This window comes from Schistocerca piceifrons, chromosome 9 (assembly GCF_021461385.2).
Source record: "Schistocerca piceifrons isolate TAMUIC-IGC-003096 chromosome 9, iqSchPice1.1, whole genome shotgun sequence".
NCBI classification, from domain to species: Eukaryota; Metazoa; Arthropoda; class Insecta; order Orthoptera; family Acrididae; genus Schistocerca; species Schistocerca piceifrons.
The window spans coordinates 136,757,563-136,784,635 of record NC_060146.1 but is presented as its reverse complement, the minus strand read 5'-3'; the positions used below and the strand labels follow the sequence as shown (position 1 = coordinate 136,784,635).

Below are 27,073 nucleotides of genomic sequence, written 5' to 3'. Positions count from 1 at the left end.
ATCACAAATTAATGTAAGCGCGAGATAAGGCATTGCAAGTGTGAAATGCTGGTACATTAATAACCAGTGTAATGTGTTGTACAGGTGCCGGTTATCAGTCTGAGAGATGGAGTTCCATGCTTATGGCACTGGATCGATCAATAAAGGGACAGTTAATGCTGGTTGTAGATGATGTTGGAGTTGTCTTCTGATGATGTCTCATATATTCTCGACTGGAGATAGATCATGTGATCGAGCAGGTCAAGGCAACATGTCCACACTCTGCAGAGCATATTGGGTTACAACAGCGATACGTGGACGAGCGTTATCCTGTTGGAAAACATCCCCTCGAATGCTGTTGATGAATGGCAGCACAACAGATCGAATCACCAGGCTGAAGTTCAAATTTATATTCTGTGTGCGTGGGATAACCACGAGAGAGCTCCTGCTGTCATACGAAATCGCACCGCAGACCGTAACTCCGCCGGCCGCGGTGGCCGAGCGGTTCTAGGCGCTCCAGTCCGGACCCGCGCTGCTGCTGCGGTCACAGGTTCGAATCCTGCCTCGGGCATGGATGTGGGTGATGTCCTTAGGTTTAAGTAGTTCTAACTCTAGGGGACTGATGACCTCATATGTTGAGTCCCATAGTGCTCAGAGCCATTGGAACCATTGGAACCGAAACTCCAGCAGCAGGTCCAGCATGTCTAGCACGCGAACAGGTTGGTTTCAGGACCTCAACTGCCCTTCTTCTAACCAACACACGGCTATTACTGGCGCTGAGGCAGAACCAGCTTTCATCAGAAAACACATGAGAGCTGAAGCCTGTCCTCTACGAGCTTTTTCTTGACACCAGTGAAGTCGCACACGGCGGTGGTTCGGGGTCAGTGGAATGGAAGCAACACGGTCTGTCAGGCTTTTAGCTGTCCTTGAAGTAACCGCTTTGTAACAGTTCGTTGTGTCACTGTGGTGCTGAAACTGATGCTCATATTGCTGCTGCCGAACACGACAGTCTTCCCTCTCGGTAGTGCTAAGTGGCTGTCCGGAACCCGGTGTTCTTGTAACTGTACATTTCCGTTACCACCGCTGTCAACAAACATGTAAAATAGCTACATTCCTGCCAAGTCTTTCTGCAATATCACAGAAGGAACATCCATCTTCTCCTAGCCCTGTAATATGATACTGAAACTCAGTGAGATGTCGCTAATGTCATCTTTGTCGCCTTTAAGGCATTCTTGACCAACATCAACTCACCACGTTCTATCTAATGCTCACGACCATTTACAGCCTGCTTTTGAAGCGAAATTTGAATGGACATTATCTTTCAGATATAGAAAGACCCCTACTAACTTTCATTTATGTTACACAACTCCATCTTGTGATTCATATTCGCCAATGAAATTTATCAAAAAATAATCTACAGGGTGTCCCACTCAAACTTCCCTGATTTGAATGACCCAGGAGAGGAAAACCACGTTAGATACGACAATGAAAAACGCACCACATTAGTTTCGAAAAAGACACAATAAATATACTCAGTTATGTACATCAAAAGAAATAACACCAGCTTCAGACCCCAATTGTAGCGTATGATGAGACCCCAGTAAAGTGGGCAGAATTGCCAAGAATCGTCGCCAGAGTGCAAAATGATCTCATGAAGTGAAAATGGCGACTCCACAGTAGCAAGCCCAAGCAGTAGTGTGGTTTGCAGTAACAAAATCGCCGATTATAGTGCAAAGAAATTATCGTCGTGTGTATGAATGTGATCCACCTGACGTGAAAACAATTAAGGAATGGTATAGGAAGTTTCTGGCAACAGGAAGTGTTCTGAAACATTCTGGCGGTGCGCGTTATGGAGTTTCAGAAGAGACAGTGGACGACATCAGGCAAACGTTTCAGAAGCCCATGTAAGTGAATTCGTCAAGCATCTAGACAACATGATGTACCTCGATCAACATTGCATCGTGTAGTTCACCAGCATCTTCGTATGTGTGCTTACAAAGTGCAAATTCTGCAAGTGTGTAAAGCTGTAGGTGAAGGCACGGTAGAAGGTCTTAATTGCTGAAGTAGTTCTCGATATGAGGAGGATGGTTGATGCTGCAGTTATGCCGAAATGAAGAGGTTATCTGATATGTGACAGGAATGGATGAATTGCATCAAACTAAACCAAGGGTGAGTGTCGAGACAGCAAATGTGTTATTCTATTAAACTGTAGATGGCCAGTATGCAGGTACACACTACATAGAAATCGTATACATGTTGCCTGTACACTCACTTATTCCAAGTCATTGCTGTATAAATCATCCAAATGTTATAGGAAAGGTGGGGGAACTGACCATCTAAGATGGAAGTCAGGTGTTCCAAATACGTTGATGCAAAAGATTACTACAGTGTTTTTAGAGGTGAAGTTTGACACAAAACTGATGGAGAGACTTACAAGTGTTTTCTTCTTTTTTTTGTAGAAATTAGCTGTGCTTTTGAATGTTGGCAGATACTGACGCATTCAAATAGTCTGTTGAAAGAAGTTGACGCATCTGACTGCTCAGTATCATATGCCGATCCATCTGTATGTTCTGTTGGCAGTTGCTAATTCATTTGACTGTTGGCAAAGGCCAACATGTTTGACTGCTACCGTAGCAAATGCTAACGTGTTTGACAGTTTTACTAGCAGATACCGACGTATTCCATTGTTCTGTTGGCAGATGCTGATCCATTAAATTGTTCTGTCGAGCAGATGCTGACAATTTTGCTGTTACAGTTGGCAGATGCTCATACATTTGACTGTTCTACAGGCACATGTTGCCGCGTTTAACTGGCACATTTGACAATTCTGTGGGTATATGCTGACGCATTTGACTGTTGTGCTGACAGATACTGACGCAGCTGATTGGCTTGGGAGAGTTCCTGCCCAGCAACGAGTTCATCACGATGGCGGGCGAGATCATGTGCAGCGACGGCGCCTTCACGCAGGACATCTGCGCCAACATCATGTTCCTCATCGGCGGCTTCAACGAGGCCGAGATGAACAAGGTCGGTGCCTCTGTGACAGGAGGCTTACATATCAAGTACATTCGTAATAACTAGGGCCATACTTCATTCTGAAAGCGGTGTCGGCCTGTAACCACACATTCGCAGTTCTCTCGCAAACGCTCCTTTATGGACCCTCGTACACTGGAATGGTTTTGTTTCAATTTTCGTATACTTTCACATGTGTCAGTCTTTGTTGTTAAATGTGATCCACCCTTTATATGCAATAACAAAATTTTATCGCTATATCAACAGACATAAAAATAATAAATCTTGAGTGGTTCAGATGTTCGTGCAAAGATTTTCATCCGAGATCATTTCAACGATATACGTTGCCAGTTTAAATTTGTGCTGTCACACAGAACAGACTATTTTCTGTTTCGATTCGCCAATGAATTTGTGTATTTCTTCTCTGTTCCATAAATACAGCTTTCAATCATGTTTATCAATTTTCAACTTCTTTCATGGAAAATTTTCTAAAATTTTGCTACTAACTCAAGTGATTTCTTGACATTTAAAATACAACTTACGCAGTTAAGCTGTGTCTTATTTTTAACATGGCACTATACACTGGTATCCAAATTTAAAGCAACAAACAGAAATTTTACAATGTTTCTATTATTTTACCACAAATCAGTATAATTGGTGGTAGTAAAGTAGAAATAATGTAAAGAAAACAGTGATAACCAGTATAACGACAACTGCTACCTCGACTCCATAATGGGTTATATTAAATGAGAACCCAATAAAGTGCAACATGGATAACGTAAACAAAAATTTTCTTCGTTTTTTTCCCAACTTAACGGACTTTCACACACATTCTGACAACTGGTTAGTGTGTTGAATATGGTGTGTGACCACCTCTGCTACCAATACATACAGTGACGGGGCATGCTGTGAATGATGTCATCAATCCCATGTTGAAGCAATAACGCCCATTCTTCCTGCAGAGGTGCTCACAGGACTCGGAGAGTGGTTGGTTGGTGCTGACGTGATGCAACCCGTCTCCATAGTGCATCCCAGGCATGCTCTCTGGGATTCAAATCGAAAGAGCGAGCACTCCAAGCCATGCATGCAATATCGTCCGTTTCAAAAAAAAAAAAAAAAAAAAAAAAAGGCATCAACCATGCGTGTTCTAAGAGGTCGAGGATTATCGTCCATCAGTACGAAGTCTAGATCCACAGCACCTCGCAACTACCGCGCATGAGACCCCAAGATCTCTTCACGGTACCTGACAGTAGTTAAATCTTGCTGATTCAACCGTAAAATTTCATGAATTGATGTTGGAGTGGTCAACATAATCCCTGCCCACATCAGTAGGTAACCTCCACGATATCAGACTGTTTACACAATGCTTGGGTCCCCAAATCGTGTGCCATGCGCTCTTCAGGTGTGAATCTGTCGAGAATAAACTTACAGACCAGATCGGGGCTGATCTGTGAAAGCAACATTGGCCCACTGTTCGACCGCACGGGTGGCATGTTGATAGCTGCACTCTAGACGTTCTCTTCTGTGAAGACAAGCCAGAGGTAACCAGGCGGTACCATCTTAGAACCAAACGACTGTTGACTCTTTCTGATGTTACACGTGGTAGGCCCTGGGATACAGTTTTTGTCTCTATAAACTATCTCCTCGTCTTAGAAACAACAGAATGATTCACTTTAAGGTATCGGGCTACATCAGTTAGCGACTGTCCAACTTACATTCTTCCTATGGCCCCCCACAGCAGAGAGTCTGGTAGGCGTCATCTCCGTGCCACACTGCACCGTCTGTGACTGAGTACACAGCGACTGTGGATGCGAAACTGCGCTGCAAACGCTACCCTGCTTGACAGGTGCACAGACGTCATTGCTGTCGTGGTTTTCCGTTTATCGGAATGCCATCTTCTGTGCAGAACACGATCGTAACAAAATCTGTTGACAGTTTGTATAATTATATCGTGAACTAGACACAAGACGGGGAAATACTCGTTTGTTGCTTTAATTTTGGACACCAGTGTAAATCGCTGATATTTCCTGCATTTATGTCCCACGGTTTCGTATGGCGAGCGATTTAAATTGTAAACTATAGAAACAAAAAATTCCATTATTACGCCAAAAAGTAACATACATTGTGTATCTTCATTATTTCAACACAGTTTAATATACCGCACAGTATTACTGAAGGCAAAAAAATACCAGTTTTCTGTTCTTTCAGTTAAAAGGTTTCAAAGATCTCAGAAATAACCTTAAATGGAAATAAATTGAATCCTTTAATATTTAGCGCTGCAATAGGATTCAGAAATTTGTTTCTGTTACAGTGAAATGGCTACGTAGTCTTTATTTTAATACAAAAGAACCACCCATCTCTATTATTATTAGAGGTAGATTTAGTTTTAAAATTCTTATAAAGAATCTATGCAAAGGAAGCTGATGTGGATGGTGGAGGGGGACGGAGTGGACGGAGGAGGGGGTGAACGCCAAATGGTATGTCACCCGTGCAGAAGGAAAAATGCTCTCGAGCTCACACTGACTGTTACTCATCTGTTATTTAAAATACACTCCTGGAAATTGAAATAAGAACACCGTGAATTCATTGTCCCAGGAAGGGGAAACTTTATTGACACATTCCTGGGGTCAGATACATCACATGATCACACTGACAGAACCACAGGCACATAGACACAGGCAACAGAGCATGCACAATGTCGGCACTAGTACAGTGTATATCCACCTTTCGCAGCAATGCAGGCTGCTATTCTCCCATGGAGACGATCGTAGAGATGCTGGATGTAGTAATGTGGAACGGCTTGCCATGCCATTTCCACCTGGCGCCTCAGTTGGACCAGCGTTCGTGCTGGACGTGCAGACCGCGTGAGACGACGCTTCATCCAGTCCCAAACATGCTCAATGGGGGACAGATCCGGAGATCTTGCTGGCCAGGGTAGTTGACTTACACCTTCTAGAGCACGTTGGGTGGCACGGGATACATGCGGACGTGCATTGTCCTGTTGGAACAGCAAGTTCCCTTGCCGGTCTAGGAATGGTAGAACGATGGGTTCGATGACGGTTTGGATGTACCGTGCACTATTCAGTGTCCCCTCGACGATCACCAGTGGTGTACGGCCAGTGTAGGAGATCGCTCCCCACACCATGATGCCGGGTGTTGGCCCTGTGTGCCTCGGTCGTATGCAGTCCTGATTGTGGTGCTCACCTGCACGGCGCCAAACACGCATACGACCATCATTGGCACCAAGGCAGAAGCGACTCTCATCGCTGAAGACGACACGTCTCCATTCGTCCCTCCATTCACGCCTGTCGCGACACCACTGGAGGCGGGCTGCACGATGTTGGGGCGTGAGCGGAAGACGGCCTAACGGTGTGCAGGACCGTAGCCCAGCTTCATGGAGACGGTTACGAATGGTCCTCGCCGATACCCCAGGAGCAACAGTGTCCCTAATTTGCTGGGAAGTGGCGGTGCGGTCCCCTACGGCACTGCGTAGGATCCTACGGTCTTGGCGTGCATCCGTGCGTCGCTGCGGTCCGGTCCCAGGTCGACGGGCACGTGCACCTTCCGCCGACCACTGGCGACAACATCGATGTACTGTGGAGACCTCACGCCCCACGTGTTGAGCAATTCGGCGGTACGTCCACCCGGCCTCCCGCATGCCCACTATACGCCCTCGCTCAAAGTCCGTCAACTGCACATACGGTTCACGTCCACGCTGTCGCGGCATGCTAGCAGTGTTAAAGACTGCGATGGAGCTCCGTATGCCACGGCAAACTGGCTGACACTGACGGCGGCGGTGCACAAATGCTGCGCAGCTAGCGCCATTCGACGGCCAACACCGCGGTTCCTGGTGTGTCCGCTGTGCCGTGCGTGTGATCATTGCTTGTACAGCCCTCTCGCAGTGTCCGGAGCAAGTATGGTGGATCTGACACACCGGTGTCAATGTGTTCTTTTTTCCATTTCCAGGAGTTTATGTTCAGTGTTATGATTATAATTTTTATACTTTCAGGTCCTAAGCTTTCTCAAATGATATTTAATATCACGCTATACGAGTTAAGGCAACGGCCTTGCGACAGTGGACACACTGGTTCCCATGAGATCACCGAAGTTAAGCGCTGTCGGGCGTGGCCGGCCCTTGGATGGGTGACCATCCAGCCGCCATGCGCTGTTACCATTTTTCGTGGTGCACTCAGCCTCGTGATGCCAATTGAGGAGCTACTCGACCGAATAGTAGCGGCTCCGGTCAAAGAAAACCATCATCGCGACAGGGAGAGCGGTGTGCTGACCACACGCCCCTCCTATCCGCATCCTCAACTGAGGATGATACGGATGGTTCCGATGGGGCACTTGTGGCCTGAAGACAGAGTGCTTTTTTATACTACGAGGGCTATCCACAAAGTACATTACGTTTTGGAATTAAAAATAAATAAAGTATTGGAAATTTTTTTTATTATATACAGATGAAAGCCACACTTAAATACTACTTTTCTACGTAGTTGCCATTTAAATTAAGGCACTTATCGTAGCGATGGACGAGCTTGGAAATTCCTTCGTCGTAAAATCCGGCCGCCTGCGCCTTCAACCACGTGTGCTGGCCAGGGAAGTTGCTGCTTGTCTTGCAGATGACGTTGAGTTAGACAGGCAGTGTGTGGGCGAGCATTATCCTTCTGGAACAACAGATCACCTTCTTGTTCCAAGAACGGCAGAAGAATAAGTCTAACAATATTGTGCACCTACCGAGAGCTATTTAGCGTCCCTCCAGAAACACCAAAGTTGAACGAGTGTTGTAACTTGTCGCACCCCAGACCATAATGCCTGGAATGGGGCCACTGTGTCTTGGATGAATGCACTCTATACGGCAGTGCTCACCATCGTCTACGCGCAAACGACCTTCACTTGCGTGCAGGCAGAATCTGCTTTCATCACTGAAGACCACGGTGCGCCATTCCATCTGACGGCACCAGTCGAGCTGTGCATGTCGATGCTGCGCCGTGAGTGGAAGACAGGCTAGAGGCGTGCGTGACGGTAGTCCCACTCCTGATAACCGGTTCACAACAGCTGTTCTTGTTGACGCGTCTGGGGTCACAAGCCCTTTCACCTTTGCTGTGGTAGCTCTACGATCTGCCACTCTTGTCTGTACAATACGACGATGCAGGTAGGCGTCTGCGCTGTGTAGCATCCAGAACCTCGTGTACACGCGTGAGACTGTTGTAATGGTACTTGAATTACGTAACCATCACAACGTGCAACTCTCCGAAAGGACCATCCCGCCACGCTGAAGGTCGCAATTTGACCCCTTTCAAACTCGCTCGGTTGGTTGTAGGAAGCACAAGTACGTGTCTGTAGCATCGTTGCCTGCTCGCTTCACACGTTTGCACCAAACTGAGCCTTCTGCTTGTCAGCATTCCCTACCTTTTAGAGCAGACACACATCGCGCTCTGGCGGCTATGGCATGACGCTATTAGTTGGCGGACGACGTTGAAACCATTATCAGTACATCTACTATCCCCCAGGTGGCATATCCGTCATCTGATCAAAACTGGCGACCATTTTCCATGTGTACTATTTTTTTTCCCGGCAGTATATTTTACACTACTGGCCATTAAAATTGCTACACCAAGAAGAAATGTACATGATAAACGGGTATTCATTGGACAAATATATTATACTAGACTGACATGTGACTACATTTTCACGCAATTTGGGTGCATAGATCCTGAGAAATCAGTACCCAGAACAACCACATCTGGCTGTAATAACGGGCTTGATACGCCTGGGCATTGAGTCAAACAGAGCTCGGATGGCGTGTACAGGTACAGCTGCCCATGCAGCTTCAACACGATACCACAGTTCATCAAGACTAGTGACTGGCGTATTGTGACGAGCCAGCTGCTCAGCCACCATTGAACAGACGTTTTCAATTGGTGACAGATATGGAGAATGTGCTGGCCAGGGCATTCTACTGGAATAGCAGGACCCTTAAGGGGCCTAGCTGTTGTGTCTTGTGATTTCAAAGGAAAACAAAGAATTTCTGAAGCGTCCATCAACGAGGCGTCTTCAGCTGATATTGTCGTCCCAGCACAGAGATAGCACGTACACTACTGGCCATTAAAATTGCTACACCAAGAAGAAATGCAGATGATAAACGGGTATTCATTGGACAAATATGTTATACTAGAACTGACATCTGATTACATTTTCACGCAATTTGGGTGCATAGATCCTGAGAAGTCAGTACCCAGAACAACCACCTCTGGCCGTAATAACAGCCTAGATACGCCTGGGCATTGAGTCAAACAGAACTTGGAAAGCGTGTACAGGTAGAGCTGCCCATGCAGCTTCAACACTATACCACAGTTCATCAAGAGTAGTGACTGGGGTGTTGTGACGAGCCAGTTGCTTGGCCACCATTGACCAGACGTTTTCAATTTGTGAGAGATCTGGAGAATGTGCTGGCCAGGGCAGCAGTCGAACATTTTCTGTATCCAGAAAGGCCCGTACATGACATGCAAAATGCGGTCGTGCATTATCCTGCCTAAATGTAGGGTTTCGCAGGCATCGAATGGAGGGTAGAGCCACGGGTCGTAACACATCTGAAATGTAATGTTCACTGTTCAAAGTGCCGTTAATGCGAACAAGAGGTGACCTAGACGTGTAACCAATGGCGCCCCATACCATCACGCAGGGTGATACGCCAATATGGCGATGACGAATACACGGTTCCAATGTGCGCTCACCGCGATGTCGCCAAACACGGATGCGACCATCATGATGCTGCGAACAGAACCTGGATTCATCCGAAAAAATGACGTTTTGCCATTCGTGCACCCAGGTTCGTCGTTGAGTACACCATCGCAGGCGCTCCTCTCTGTGATACAGCGTCAAGGGTAACGCAGCCATGGTCTCCGAGCTGACAGTCCATGCTGCTGCAAACATCGTCGAACTGTTCGTGTTGACTCAGGGATCGAGACGTGGCTGCACGATCCGTTACAGCCATGTGGACAAGATGCCTGTCATCTCAACTACTAGTGGTACGAGGCCGTTGGGATCCAGCACGGAGTTCCGTATTACCCTCATGAACCCACCGATTCCATATGCTGCTAACAGCCATTGGATCTCGACCAACGCCAGCAGCAATGTCACCATACGATAAACCGCAATCGTGATAGGCTACAATCCGACCTTTATCAAAGTCGGAAACGTGATGGTAGGCATTTCTACTCCTTACACGAGGCATCACAACAACGTTTCACCAGGCAACGCCGGTCTACTGCTGTTTGTGTATGAGAAATCGGTTGGAAACTTTCCTCATGTCAGCACGTTGTAGGTGTCGCCACCTGCACCAACCTTGTGTGAATGCTCTGAAAAGCTAATCATTTGCATATCACAGCATCTTCTCCCTGTCGGTTAAATTTAGCGTCTGTAGCACGTCATCTTCGTGATGTAACAATTTTAATGGCCAGTACTGTACATCTACTGTGTCAACAGCCAGGAGAATGTTTCCCACAAGTCTATTGTTCCTATTAACTCTGATATGTTATATTTTATATTTATGCTGATTGAGACCGTGTCATGTGACATTTGATGACTTGTGTTGCAGACGATGATTCCCGTCATCATGGGCCATGACCCGGCAGGGTGCTCTACGAAGCAGCTGATCCACTATGGACAGGAAATCCAGAGCGGTTTGTATCGCATTCTTACACGCACAATAGCCATGTTTTATGTCTTTAATAACATGCGTCATGTACTGATGTTACCAATACGTCGTGATGGTTTCACCGCCGCTATTTTGTAGCTAGGAAGACAATGCGATGCAATATAAAACATACGTTTGCTATTTTTTCAATCTGCGAGTTCTCTAAACACATAGTTCTACGTTTCCTTATTATAATATTCTGTCAGGAACAACGGTGAAATCAATTATATTAAATACATTCATTATAACTTCGTAGACTGTGTTACACCACCAGAAATCAAGCAGTGCCAAATATATTTTCTAGAACTGTAGCGGAACAACACTGACGTCATACTTTCTTCCATTCTTCTAGTTAGCTGTTGGTTCTTGTACACATCGTATATTACCAGCATTTCCTTTTCTTCTTCTGTAGATCTATTTTTCAGATAATTTTGGACGTCTCACACCATTTTACGTTGTCAAACGCTTTTTCTACTTAGGCATATCCTATGAAGATATCTTGATTTATCTTGAATATTGTTTCCATCATGAAGCACAACATCCAATTGGTTTGGTGCTTTTATCTCTGCCGAAGCCAAATTGATCGGCATGTAACTTGTTACTAATCCTCCAAATGTGACTCTTGATGTCTTGCTACCAGCTGTCTATGTAGTATACGACTTTATACACAACAGTAAGGACAGATGGGCTGTAGAGTGGTGTGCCAACTGTCGTTGAAGGAAAGCTGGACACGAGCACAAATGATTGGTGAACAAGGTGACACTGTAAACAGAAGAGTGAAGATTTACTTAACTTTTACAAACGTACGAAGACTCATTCTACATCTATGGCTACATCTACACACATCAAAAAAACTTTTGCATCACCTCGAATGCTAGAGTTGCGGAACCTATACAGGAAATTGGAATAGAGATCAACATAAACATCATTTCCGCCATTTTTGTGGCTCATCAAAACCACACACTGCATGTTGTACCACCATACAGAGAGACCTTCAGAGGTGGTCTTGCATTGATGGACGCCTGTATTCGTCGTGGCATACTATCCACAAGTTTATCGAGGCGCTGTTGGTCCAGATTGCCCCACTCCTCAACGGAGATTCGGCGTAGATCCCTCAGAGTGGTTGTTGGCTCTTGTCATCCATAAACAGCCCTTTTCAATCTATCCCAGGAATGTTCGATGGGGGCCATGTCTGGACAACATGCTGGCCACTCTAGTCGAGCGATGTCGTTATTCTGAAGGAAGTCATTCACAAGATGTGCACGATGGGGGTGCGAATTGTCGTCCCTGTAGACGAATGCCTTGCCTATATGCTGCCGATATGGTTGCACTATCGGTCGGAGCCTCCCCCCCCCCCCCCATGAACCATTGACCTTGCCGTTGGTGGGGAGGCTTGCGTGCCTCAACGATACAGATAGCCGTAACGTAGGTGCAACCACAACGGAGGGGTATCTGTTGAGAGGCCAGACAAACGTGTGGTTCCTGAAGAGGGGTAGCAGCCTTTTCACTAGTTCCAGGGGCAACAGTCTGGATGATTGACTGACCTGGCCTTGTAACATTAACAAAAATGGCATTGCTGTTCTGGTATTGCGAATGGCTGAAAGCAAGGGGAAACTACAGCCGTAATTTCTCCCGAGGGCATGCAGCTTTACTGTATGATTAGATGATGATGGCGTCCTCTTGGGTAAAATATTCCGGAGGTAAAATAGTCCTCCATTCGGATCTCCGGGCGGGGACTACTCAGGAGGACGTCATTATCAGGAGAAAGAAAACTGGCGTTCTGCGGATCGGAGGGTGGAATGTCAGATCCCTTAATCGGGCAGGCAGGTTAGAAAATTTAAAAAGGGAAATGGATAGGTTAAAGTTAGATATAGTGGGAATTAGTGAAGTTCGGTGGCAGGAGGAGCAAGACTTTTGGTCAGGTGAATACAGGACTATAAATACAAAATCAAATAGGGGTAATGCAGGAGTAGGTTTAATAATGAATAAAAAAATAGGAGTGCGGGTAAGCTACTACAAACAGCATAGTGAACGCATTATTGTGGCCAAGATAGACACGAAGCCCACACCTACTACAGTAGTACTAGTTTATATGCCTACTAGCTCTGCAGATGACGAAGAAATTGATGAAATGTATGAACAGATAAAAGAAATTATTCAGGTAGTGAAAGGAGACGAAAATTTAATAGTCATGGGTGACTGGAATTCGTCAGTAGGAAAAGGGAGAGAAGGAAACATAGTAGTGGAATATGGATTGGGGCTGAGAAATGAAAGAGGAAGCCGCCTGGTAGAATTTTGCGCAGAGCATAACTTAATCGTAGCTAACACTTGGTTTAAGAATCATGAAAGAAGGTTGTATTCATGGAAGAACACTGGAGATACTAAAAGGTATCAGATAGATTATATAATGGTAAGACAGAGATTTAGGAACCAGGTTTTAAATTGTAAGAAATTTCCAGGGGCAGATGTGGACTCTGACCACAATCTATTGGTTATGAACTGTAGATTAAAACTGAAGAAACTGGAGACAGGTGGGAATTTAAGGAGATGGGGCCTGGATGAGCTGAAAGAACCAAAGGTTGTACAGAGCTTCAGGGAGAGCATAAGGGAACAATTGACAGGAATGTGGAAAAGAAATACAGTAGAAGAAGAATGGATAGCTTTGAGGGATGAAATAGTGAAGGTAGCAGAGGATCAAATAGGTAAAAAGACGAGGGCTGGTAGAAACCCTTGGGTAACAGACGAAATATTGAATTTAATTGATGAAAGGAGGAAATATAAAAATGCAGTAAATGAAGCAGGGAAAAAGGAATACAAACGTCTCAAAAATGAGATCGACAGGAAGTGCAAAATGGCTAAGCAGGGATGGCTAGAGGACAAATGTAAGGATGTAGGGGCTTATCTCACTAGGGGTAAAATAGATACTGCCTACAGGAAAATTAAAGAGACCTTTGGAGAAAAGAGAACCACTTGTATGAATATCAAGAGTCAGATGGAAACCCAGTTCTAAGTAAAGAAGGGAAAGCAGAAAGGTGGAAGCAGTACATAGAGGGTCTATACAAGGGCGATGTACTTGAGGACAATATTATGGAAATGGAAGAGGATGTAGATGAAGATGAAATGGGAGATATGATATTCGTGAAGAGTTTGACAGAGCACTGAAAGACCTGAGTCGAAACAAGGCCCCGGGAGTAGACAACATTCCATTAGAACTACTGACAGCCTTGGGAGAGCCAGTCCTGACAAAACTCTACCATCTGGTGAGCAACATATATGAGACAGGTGAAATACCCTCAGACTTCAAGAAGAATATAATAATTCCAATCCCAAAGAAAGCGGGTGTTGACAGATGTGAAAATTACCGAACTGTCAGTTTAATATGTCACAGTTGCAAAATACTAACGCGAATTCTTTACAGACGAATGGAGAAACTGATAGAAGCCGACCTCAGGGAAGATCAGTTTGGATTCCGCAGAAATGTTGGAACACGTGAGGTAATACTGACCCTACGACTTATCTTAGAAGAAAGTTTAAGGAAAGGCAAACCTACGTTTCTAGCATTTGTAGACTTAGAGAAAGCTTTTGACAATGTTGACTGGAATACTCTCTTTCAAATTCTGAAGGTGGCAGGGGTAAAATACAGGGAGCGAAAGGCCATTTACAATTTGTACAGAAAGCAGATGGCAGTTGTAAGAGTCGAGGGGTATGAAAGGGAAGCAGTGGTTGGGAAGGGAGTGAGACAGGGTTGTAGCCTATCCCCGATGTTATTCAATCTGTATATTGAGCAAGCAATAAATGATGCAAAAGAAAAAATCCAAGGAGAAGAAATAAAAACTTTGAGGTTCGCCGATGACATTGTAATTCTGTCAGAGACGGCAAAGGACTTGGAAGAGCAGTTGAACGGAATGGGCAGTGTCCTGAAAGGAGGATATAAGATGAACATCAACAAAGGCAAAACGAGGATAATGGAATGTAGTCGAATTAAGTCCGGTGATGCTGAGGGAATTAGATTAGGAAATGAGACACTTAAAATAGTAAAGGAATTTTGCTATTTGGGGAGCAAAATAACTGATGATGGTCGAAGTAGAGATGGTATAAAATGTAGACTGGCAATGGCAAGGAAAGCGTTTCTGAAGAAGAGAAATTTGTTAACATCGAGTATAGATTTAAGTGTCAGGAAGTCGTTTCTGAAAGTATTTGTATGGAGTGTAGCCATGTATGGAAGTGAAACGTGGACGATAAATAGTTTAGACAAGAAGAGAATAGAAGCTTTCGAAATGTGGTGCTACAGAAGAATGCTGAAGATTAGATGGGTAGATCACATAACTAATGAGGAGGTATTGAATAGAATTGGGGAGAAGAGAAGTTTGTGGCACAACTTGAATAGAAGAAGGGACCGGTTGGTAGGACATGTTCTGAGGCATCAAGGGATCACCAATTTAGTATTGGAGGGCAGCGTGGAGGGTAAAAATCGTAGAGGGAGGCCAAGAGATGAATACACTAAGCAGATTCAGAACGATGTAGGTTGCAGTAGGTACTGGGAGATGATGAAGCTTGCACAGGATAGAGTAGCATGGAGAGCAGCATCAAACCAGTCTCAGGACTGAAGACCACAACAACAACATCGGTCGGAGGATGGCATTCACGTATCGTACAGTCGTTATGGCGCCTTCCATGACCTCCAGCGGCGTACGTCGGCCCCAAATAATGCCACCCAAAAACAGCAGGGAACCTCCACCTTGCTGCACTCCCTGGACAGTGTGTATAAGGCGTTCAGCCTGACCCGATTGCCTCCAAACACATGTCAGACGGTTGTCTGGTTGAAGGCTTATACGACACTCATCGGTGAAGGGAACGTGATGCCAATCCTAAGCGGTCCATTCGGCATGTTTTTAGGCCCATCTGTACCGCTCTGCATGGTGTCCTGGTGGCAAAGATGGACCTCGCCATGGACGTCGGTATTGAAGTTGCACATCATGCAGCCTATTGCCTACAGTTTGAGTCGTAACTCTACACCTGTGGCTGCACGAAAAGCATTATTCAACTTGGTGGCGTTGCTGTCTGGGTTCCTCTGAGCCATGATCCGTAGGTAGCTGTCATCCACTGCAACACTACCACAGGGCGGCCTGAGCGATGCAAGTAGTCGACAGTTCCTGTCTCTCTGTATCTCGTCCATGTCCGAACCACATCGCTTTGGTTCACTCCGAGACGCCCGGACACTTCCCTTGTTGAGAGCCCTTCCTGGCACAAAGTAACAATGCAGACGCGATCGAACCGCGATATTGACGGTCTAGGCAACGCTAAACTACAGACGTGTCGCGTACCCCCTTCCTGGGGGAATGACTGGAACTGACCGGCTGTCAGACCCCCTCCGTGTAATAGGCGCTGCTCATGGGTGGTTGTTTACATCTTTGAGCGGGTGTAGTGGCATCTCTGAACAGTCAAAGGAACTGTGTCTGTGATACAATATCCACAGTGGATTTCCATCTTCAGGAGTTTTGGGAACCGGGGTGCTGCAAGACTCTTTTTGATGTGTGTTTATCGTTAGCACCTTAAGGGAAGTGGCGCATTCATTTCCTTTTCTGTTCCACTCGCAAACAGAGCGAGTGGGAGACGAGTATGTATGTGCCTGCATATGTACCCGATCCAAAACACTCAGAGTACCTGAAACTATCACGTAGCCTTAAACATCCTCATGTGCACTTCACAAGTACTCTACTACCCGAGTAGCTGCTTCCTTTGCGTAGTGCAAACTGGTTGTATCAAGGGGAGTCCTACAAATCCCAAACCGATAACACAAATTACAAATGATGTAACAAAAACAGAGTCCAGCTATTCATGTCAGTAGGAAGAAGCACAAACGAAGGTGTCATAGCATAGTGGCTGCAAGTGCAAATGGCTCAACTGGCTGAGCAGCTGCCGCAGGCTGTCCTGTATCGTAGCAGCAGAGGGCGCTCGTGGTACAGAGGTGCTGGAGGTGTGGCATACTGGACATGACCGTTCGCCCCCCCCCCCCCCCCCCCCGATCCTGTGCGACTGTTGTCGGCGTCGGATGGAAACTTGCAATTCCGTTACCAGTGTAACGACGCCTGTGAGGTGGTATCAGTACAGGATACCACAGTATAAATATCAGTTACTGACAGATGAGAGAGGGTAGTGCACTGTTTTACCATGGCAACACTCAACCACTTTCTTGAAAATAAACCTGGGCCTATACTTCATCGCAATAATGCCTAATTATTTGCTTTAGCATATCTGTGGTCCTAATTTTCAACACAGCAGTGACTATAAATTTTTTTTGCTGACTTCTGGAACTGTAAAATTTCAGCAATTCAAGGCACAATTAACTACAATGCTTGCAAAAATGAAGCACCCAAAAGAGGAGGAGGAAATGAAACGAAACTTCACTGGTTGAGGGGACATGTTGTTTCAGTAATTAAAAAAAATCGAGTGAAACTTCCAAATAACTTTACAGTATGAGCCCATTTACATGTATGAGGTTGCACCACATCTGGCCTGGATGAGTGCACTAATTCAGTTGGGAGGGATGTCATAAAACTGTTGTATCTTTTCCTGAGGCAAACTGTCTCAAAGTTGTTGTCTCTTTTCCGCTGTGTACTGGGTGTTATGGTTGCCATGATGGTGGTGGCTGAGCTGGTCCCACACACGATCTGTCAGAAACAGAGCTATGATCGATTCTAAAAGGATATTTTTGGCTCAGAAATGGCCGGTTCGGACAATTAGTGGTGTAAGTTCACGAACGTCTTGTCGACCCGTGATCACGAGTCTGGGTATTTTGACATTGGCCTCTTAATATATATATATATTCCTAACTGTCGTTTCTTGTTGCCAATATTAGCTTACTCCCAAGAATAAACAGCTTTCACTCGGTTAATACACGGCAGAAATCAAACCTGCATTCGGATCGAACTTCCTTAACTCTTGTGCAAAAAGTTGTGCAGTATACTGCTGCATCCATTTTCAATAAGCTACCATTCGAATTCGAAAATCTTAGCAGTAATCCACGCGCTTTCAAATCGTAACTGAAGAGTTTCCTCATGGGTCACTCCTTGTATTCTGTCTAGGAGTTCCTTGAAAAGTTAAGCTGATTCTTATTGTATTGTTGATTGCGTTTACTTAAACTTATGGACTGACTTTTTCAGGTTCGTGAACATTTATTTTTATCTGTTATTACTTTTATGTTGTAATTTCATGTACTGACACGTTCCATGACCTGGGAGATCTGCTCCTCAATTCGGTCGTACGGGACTTGACGTGTAAATAAAAATAAAAAATCTTGCTGGCCACAGGAATGCCTCAACATCATGAATACAGTTTACAGACACGTGCCAAGTGAGAACGTGTGTTGTCCTGCTGAAATTTGGCGCCATGATATTGTCGCTCTAGAGATAACACATGAAGACTCAAGTTGCCCCTGGCGTACCGTTATGCATTCAGAGTCCTCTCAGTCACCACCACCCACGACCTGAACTCACGGCCAATGGCTCTCCACATCATGAAGTCAGGAGCAACACAGCTCTGCCACTCAAATATTTGGAACAACGGAACGTCTCCCCAGGCTACCGAGATAACCGCTCACCATGGCCACTGGCCATCACCCTGATTCGCTGCTGAACACAGACGCCAGTCATAATCAGTTCACAATTTCTGGTCATGCCACTGTAGCCTTCACATGGGACAGTAATTCCCTAGTCCAGATGTTGATAGTCTCCAACCAATAGCGCATGCTGACACATAATGTCCCACGGAGTGCTTTTCGGATGGCAAGTGTTGGTCAGAAGGAGCTATGATGTTCTTGGTGCACAATATGGCGATCGTCCCTTGTGGTGATCAGACGTGGCCAACTACATCACTGACTACCAGTAAGACTGTCCACACATTCCCATTCAGTCCAACAATTGGCTACTCTCACATCCGACTGCCCACAAACCTGGAAACTGAGAGGTTCGTCCAGCTGGCCAAGTGAAGACCCACGATGAAGAGTCTTTCGAACTGTGCAAGGTGCTGATAACACTGTCTCACACGTGTACACTACATGTATTCATTCAACATCTGACGCTGTTCCCGCCTGATATACACTGAGGTGATAAAAGTCATTGGACACCTCCTAAGATCGTGTCAGACCTGCTTTTGCCTGGCGTAGTACGCTAACTCGACGTGCTGTGGTCTCAACAAGCCGTTCGAAGTCCCCTGCAGAAACACTGAACCATGCTGTCTCTATAGCCGTCCATAATTGCGGAAGTGTTGCTGATGCAGGTTCCTGTACACAAAATCTCTCGATTATCTCCCACAAATGTTCGGTGGGGTTCATGTCGGGAGAACTCAGTGGTCAAATCATTCGCCCTAATTGTGCAAAAAGCTCTTCAAACCAGTCGCGAAAACTGCGGCCTGGTGACATGGTGCATTCTCATCCATAATAATTCTTTGTTAGGGAACGTGAAGCCCATGAACGGCTGAAAATGGTCTCCAAGTAATCGAACATAGCCGTTTCCAGTCAATAATAGCTTCAGCTGGACCAGAGGACCAGTCTGTGTCCTGTAAACACTGCCCAGACGATTATAGAGCCACTATCAGCTTTCGCAGTGCCTTATTAACAACTTGGGTCCATGGCTTCATGCTACACTATAACACTACCATCAGCTCTTACCAACTGAAATCCGGAATCACCTGACCACTACACGATTTTCCAGTCGAGCCCAGGAGAGGCAATGCAGGCGATGTCGTACTGTTAGCAAAGACACTCGCATTGGTCCTCTGTTGCCATAGCCCCTTAACGCCAAAATTTTGCCCCACTGTCCCTGACAGTACGTTCATCGTACGTCCGCAACTGATTTCTGTGGTTATTTCACTCACTGTTGCTTCTGTGTTAGCACTAACGGCTCTATGCAAATGAGACTGCTCTCGGTCTTTAAGTGAAGGTCATCGGCCATTGCATTGTCCGTGATAAGAGGTAATGCCTGAAACACAATATTCTCAGCACGCTCTTGAGACTGTGAATCTCAGAATATTGAATTCCATAACGATTTCCGAAATGATCACGTAGAAAACTTTTTCACACTAACCAACTGAGTACTAATGACAGCGCTGCCAATGCACTGTCGTTTTATACCTTGTATCACGATACTACCGTTATCTGTCTATGTGAATATCTCTATCCCATGACTTATATCACCTCAGTGTTTACCTTAACAGGCATGGTTATAACACTGAAAACGAACAACACTAATGCACTCTAGTGCCCGTTATACGTCTCACCGACATTAACAACTACAATCATCAAAATCTGCACCGATGGTGTGTCCATGCACAAAGTTACATGACGTCCAACCATGCTTTCTGAGTGGTTCACTTTTTTATCCATCTGTGTTACTTTTATTATCGATGTAATATTCACTGCATAGGAGACACCGTACAGATTTTTCTCTTTCATCTAGGACCTAACTTGTTCCATTTGCTTCACTTGATATAGTAGCGGCGTCTGGGTGTGACTGTATGTTTGTCCACAGGCCACTTCCGGCAGTACGACTTTGGTATGCTGGGTAACCTGCAGAAGTACGGCAGCTTCTGGCCACCAGACTACGACATCTCCAAGATCACCGCCAAGGTGGCGCTCCACTACAGCAACAACGACTGGTGCGCCGCACTGCAGGTCAGTATAAGCGGCAGGAGCAGCCAGCCAGTAGCGCTGTGTCTGTGTGCGGGAAAGTTGCATCTCCTTGTATAGAAGGAGGAACAGCAGAGGGTTCTCTCTACTAGAAGAGATTTAAGAGACGACATTCACGATAAACACGTACTACTTAAAAGATGACCAAAATCCGTAATTCTGAAGATACAGCAATGAAATTTTGTATATATATATATATATATATATATATATATATATATATATATATGGAATTTAAAAATTTTATTTTCAAACAATAATATATTTACCTTTTCTCCAGAAACTATTCAAGAGATTTCTGCAGTCTGTGTACACTCCCTTTGCATACAATAAGTTTGCCACATAAAGTTTGTTGAATGTACCGAATGGGAGAATTTTAATAATTTTCTTATTTGTAATGCTGTAAGCGTAATACAAAACACATCCAAAATTCCAAGCGCTTTGCCCCATCTCTCAGCCCAGTTTGCACTCAGACTTCCAAAATTTAGCCTCGATACAACATTTATTGCATTTATAGAAATGAAAGTAAAAAATTCATTATTCTAGAGTTTATGTTGTTGTTGTGGTCTTCAGTCCAAAGGCAGGTTTGATGCAGCTCTCCATGCTACTCTATCTGGTGCAAGCCTCTTCATATCCAAATAACTGCTCCAACTTACATCCTTCTGAATTTACTTCCTCTATTCAACAATTGGTCTCCCTCTACGATTTGTAACCCCCCACACTTCCCTCGAATACTAAATTTGTGATCCCTTGATGTCTCAGAATGTGTCCTATCAACTAGTCCCTTCTCCTAGTCTTGTTGTGCCACAAATTTCTTTTCTCCTCAATTCTATTCCATATCTCCTCGTCTATAATATGATCTACCCAACTAATCTTCAGCATTTTTCTGTAGCACCACATTTCCAAAGCCTCTTTCTCCTCTTGTCTAAACTGTTTATCGTCCATGTTTCACTTCCATACATGGCTACACTCCATACAAATACTTTCAGAAAAGACTTCCTAGCACCTAAATATATATTGGATGTTAACAAATGTTTCTTCTTCAGAAACACTTTCCTTGCTATTGCTAATCTACATTTCATACTCTCTCTGCTTCAGCCATCATCAATATTTTGCTACCCAAAAGGCAAAACTCACCTGCTACTCTCTCTAGTACGGTCTCGTTTTCTAATTTAGTTCCCTCGGCATCATGTGTTTTAATTATACAACATGCCATTATCTTTGTTTTACTTTGTTGATGTCCGTCTTATATCCTGCTTTCAATATACTGCCCATTACGTTCAACTGCTCCTCCAAGTCCTTTGCTGTCTCTGACAGAATTGCAATGTCATAGGCAAACCTAAAAGTTCTTATTTCTTCTCCCTGAACTCTAATTCCTACTCGAAATTTTTCTTTGGTTTTTTTCACTGCTTACTCAGTGTGCAGATTGAATAACATTGACGGTAGGCTACAACCGTGTCTCACTCCCTTCTCAGCCACTGGTTCTTTTCCTACATTCCGAGAAGAACATACATACAATTTAAAAAAACAAATTTTATAGGAAATGCAGTTCAAAACTCAACCTAACTTCTTTTCTTATATCATCTCTTCAGAAGCCCCCAGATTTGTATTCAGAGTCTTCTGGTTTCTTGTTTTCTGCCCTAACTAAATCTTCAACTGACTTTTCAGCGGAACTTCGGACGCGATTTCATCATTGAAACTTGGGAAATTACTGTCCAAGAGTTCTTATAACAATGAAAATTCATATTTTGGTCAATTTCATGAACGTCCCCCTTAAACTGAAATCCTAACGTAGAAGGCTTAGAGGTTCTCATAAACTTTAATAATGATAACTGACAGCAACGGCTGCATGGCAATCCAACGAAGTTTATTCAAAACATGCTAAAACATGTAGCAGTGATAACGAAACGAAATTCGATTTCAATGTTGAGTCTGAAGAAATATCAACAAATTGCTATTGTTCTTCAATACTATAGGGTTGATGAAATGAGTGTACTGAAAGTATCTTTGCTCCATTTGTGTTGATCAACTTCTTCTGGAAAATACATCAGAAAGCAATCATTGAGTTCATTCAAGTCATCCACAAATACACACTCAACTGAAAGTCATTGTCTTGTGAAATAATTTCAGGAACAAGAAAAACGTAGCGTTTATCTTTCTTATCCAACTGTTTCTTTCACAGTACTAGGCTGACATCTACCACTCTGACATGGTATAAACATTTACTTTCCGCCCCGCTAGAATTCGCTACTAACACACATGTTGCATCTTTATTGCGGAAAGAAAGAGAAATAAAGACAGAGAGCGAAATAAATGGAATTTAAAGGAGAGAAGAGAAGAAAGTAAAAGTGAGAAGAAAATGAAGAAAAAATTAACAGATGCACAACTGAAGCTGCTAAAAGTCTACAATCTCCACTCGTAGGAAGAGGCAGAAGAGGAAAAGGGAGAGAGGCAGAAAGAAAAAAAAACAAAGAAAGAAAGAAAGAGAAATAACGACTGGGAGAGAAATAAATGGAATTTAAGGGAGAGAAGAAAAGAAAGGAAAAGTACGAAGAAAATGAGGGAAAAGAAAGCAGGAATGAAACACAGAAAGATTGAATGGAAAATCGAAGAGTGAGTAGGAAATAAAAGAAATAAAAGAGAAGACAGCAAAGAAAAAAAAGGAAAAAGTAATGAAAAGAAGTAAACAAACTGAAATAAGTAAAAAGGAACGAAGAAAAAGAATCAAAGAGTAAATGCAGTAACGTGAGAGAAGTATGGATGAGAAAAATAATGTTTTCCATCACATGTCATATCAGCCACTACCGTCATTCCACCAGTTACATACTCATCTGCACACTATTTCCTAATATTGAATAAACAAAAAGATCATCACTGGAATTTGATTTTGTCTTCTGTTCCAGGACGTCGACAGGCTGTACAAAGAACTGCCGAACTGTATTGGTCGCTTCCTCGTGAGTCAGGACTCCTTCAACCACGTCGACTACATGTGGGCGATCCACGTCAAAGAGCTTGTCTACGATAAAGTTATCAGCCTTATGAACAGATATCTCCCGTAACATGTAGCTTACTGACCTGCAACATTTCACACGATTACAGTACTGTATGCGAGTAGTTTTACATAATCAAGCTTACTTTTAATTGCAAAAATTGTATTACCAAAATGAAATTGGAACCTCTTTTTGTATGAAGCATTTGTTTTGTGAGAAATTGTGAATAATTTCCAAAATAAAATTAATTGTTAATTGAAATAATGGTTGCTTTCATTATATTCTTCTGCCATGATTGTTTGAAACTGTGCTTCCAGAATAAACTTAAGTCATTCCAATACACTGCACTGTCCGTTTTTAGGTAACTTGTCAAATTTGAGAAAATATGTAACCTCAAATCTATACTCACTACCTGAACAGTTGTGACACAGTGTCCCAGAATGCTCTAATGTGGCTGCTTATGTCCCCAGCGCGGACGGTGAACGGAACATTCACTTGTTGCGTACCAGCGCACCCAACTATGTGCTTGGAAAGCACCCTTCTTGCATCATTAACTTTATAATAATTCTCCTATTTAGGATTATTATTATTATTATTATTTCTTTCCTTTCTCAGACGTTATGTCTGGTTAAAAATGAAAGTGACGCAGACCTTGATCAAGCGTGACTTCCTTTTAACTGTACGGTATATGTTACATTGCATTTAGGAACTTTCGGGTAATTGAACATGTATCAATAATTACAGATTTCTGTAGTTGTATGTATACGTTTGGATGTAGCTGTATTGCGTTGATGTACTGGTGGATATTGTGTGGTATGACTCCTGTCCCGTGGTCTAGGGGTAGCGTCTTTGATTCATAATCAAAACGTCTTCGGTCCCGGGTTCGACCCCCGACACTGCCTAAATTTTGATAAATAATCAGCATTGGCGGCCGAAGACCTCCGGCATAAGAAGTCAGCCTCATTCTGCCAACGGCCTTGTCAAAAGAAGGCGGAGGAGCGGATAGAGGTTCAGGGCACTCTCTTGTCCTAGGCGGAAGAATCAGCAATGATCAACAACATGAGGATGCAGAAGGCAATGGAAACCACTGCATTAAAGACACGTAACGTGTATCCACAGGACATGTGGCTGTAATTGAAGAAGTGTCATGATGATCTCTCCATTGGCAAAAGATTCCGGAATAGTCCCCCATTCGGATCTCTGGGAGAGGACTGCCAAGGGGGAGGTTACCATGAGAAAAAGATTGAATAACCTACGAAAGGATAACGTTCTACGAGTCGGGGCGTGGAATGTCAGAAGCTTGAACGTGGTAGGGAAACTAGAAAATCTGAAAAGGGAAATGCAAAGGCTCAATCTAGATATAGTAGGGGTCAGTGAAGTGAAGTGGAAGGAAGACAAGTATTTCTGGTCAGATGAGTATCGGATAATAACAACAGCAGCAGAAAATGGTATAACAGGTGTTATGAATAGGAAGGTAGGGCAGAGGGTGTGTTACTGTGAACAGTTCAGCGAACTGGTAGTTCTAATCAGAATCGACAGCAGACCAACACCGGCAACGATAGTTCAGGTATACATGCCGACGTCGCAAGCTGAAGATGAACAGATAGAGAAAGTGTATGAGGATATTGAAAGGTTAATGCAGTATGTAAAGGGGGACGAAAATCTAATAGTCATGGGCGACTGGAATGCAGTTGTAGGGGAAGGAGTAGAAGAAAAGGTAACAGGAGAATATGGGCTTGGGACAAGGAATGAAAGAGGAGAAAGACTAATTGAGTTCTGTAACAAGTTTCAGCTAGTAATAGCGAATACCCTGTTCAAGAATCACAAGAGGAGGAGGTATACTTGGAAAAGGCCTGGAGATACAGGAAGATTTCAATTAGATTACATCATGGTCAGACAGAGATTCCGATATCAGATACTGGATTGTAAGGCGTACCCAGGAGCAGATATAGACTCAGATCACAATATAGTAGTGATGAAGAGTAGGCTGAAGTTCAAGACATTAGTCAGGAAGAATCAATACGCAAAGAAGTGGGATACGGAAGTACTAAGGAATGACGAGATACGTTTGAAGTTCTCTAACGCTATAGATACAGCAATAAGGAATAGCGCAGTAGGCAGTACAGTTGAAGAGGAATGGAAATCTCTAAAAAGGGCCATCACAAAAGTTGGGAAGGAAAACATAGGTACAAAGAATGTAGCTGCGAAGAAACCATGGGTAACAGAAGAAATACTTCAGTTGATTGATGAAAGGAGGAAGTACAAACATGTTCCGGGAAAATCAGGAATACAGAAATACAAGTCGCTGAGGAATGAAATAAATAGGAAGTGCAGGGAAGCTAAGACGAAATGGCTGCAGGAAAAATGTGAAGACATCGAAAAAGATATGATTGTCGGAAGGACAGGCTCAGCATACAGGAAAGTCAAAACAACCTTTGGTGACATTAAAAGCAACGGTGGTAACATTAAGAGTGCAACGGGAATTCCGCTGTTAAATGCAGAGGAGAGAGCAGATAGGTGGAAAGAATACATTGAATGCCTCTATAAGGGTGAAGATTTGTCTTATGTGATAGAAGAAGAAACAGGAGTCGATTTAGAAGAGATAGGGGACCCAGTATTAAAATCGGAATTTAAAAGAGCTTTGGAGGACTTACGGTCAAATAAGGCAGAAGGGATAGATAACATTCCATCAGAATTTCTAAAATCATTGGGGGAAGTGGCAACAAAACGACTATTCACGTTGGTGTGTAGAATATATGAGTCTGGCGATATACCATCTGACTTTCGGAAAAGCATCATCCACACAATTCCGAAGACGGCAAGAGCTGACAAGTGCGAGAATTATCGCACAATCAGATTAACAGCTCATGCATCGAAGCTGCTTACAAGAATAATATACAGAAGAATGGAAAAGAAAACTGAGAATGCGCTAGGTGACGATCAGTTTGGCTTTAGGAAAAGTAAAGGGACGAGAGAGGCAATTCTGACGTTACGGCTAATAATGGAAGCAAGGCTAAAGAAAAATCAAGACACTTTCATAGGATTTGTCTGCCTGGAAAAAGCGTTCGACAATATAAAATGGTGCAAGCTGTTCGAGATTCTGAAAAAAGTAGGGGTAAGCTATAGGGAGAGACGGGTCATATACAATGTGTACAACAACCAAGAGGGAATAATAAGAGTGGATGATCAAGAACGAAGTGCTCGTATTAAGAAGGGTGTAAGACAAGGCTGCAGCCTTTCGCCCCTGCTCTTCAATCTGTACATCGAGGAAGCTGTGATGGAAATGAAAGAAAGGTTCAGGAGTGGAATTAAAATACAAGGTGAAAGGATATAAATGATACGATTCGCTGATGACATTGCTATCCTGAGTGAAAGTGAAGAAGAATTAAATGATCTGCTGACGGAATGGTCTAACGAGTACACAGTATGGTTTGAGAGTAAATCGGAGAAAGACGAAGGTAATGAGAAGTAGTAGAAATGAGAACAGCGATAAACTTAACATCAGGATTGATGAAACTTCCTGGCAAATTAAAACTGTGTGCCCGACCGAGACTCGAACTCGAGTCTCGGTCGGGCACACAGTTTTAATCTGCCAGGAAGTTTCATATCAGCGCACACTCCGCTGCAGAGTGAAAATCTCATTCTGGAAACATCCCCCAGGCTGTGGCTAAGCCATGTCTCCGCAATATCCTCTCTCTCAGGAGTGCT

General features: G+C 43.9%; 1 protein-coding gene across 1 annotated transcript in view; it reads left to right on the top strand.

The window, feature by feature from the left end:
* The window catches only part of LOC124716762 (lipase 3-like), a 58,356-nt gene extending 34,922 nt beyond the window's left edge, over positions 1-23,434 (top strand). The window contains exons 5-8 of the mRNA XM_047243307.1: positions 2,848-3,006; positions 10,592-10,676; positions 20,218-20,360; positions 23,279-23,434. Of these exons, the coding sequence (XP_047099263.1) occupies positions 2,848-3,006; positions 10,592-10,676; positions 20,218-20,360; positions 23,279-23,434 (543 nt within the window). The remainder of the gene's footprint in view (positions 1-2,847; positions 3,007-10,591; positions 10,677-20,217; positions 20,361-23,278) is intronic.
* Positions 23,435-27,073: the final 3,639 nt, after the last annotated feature.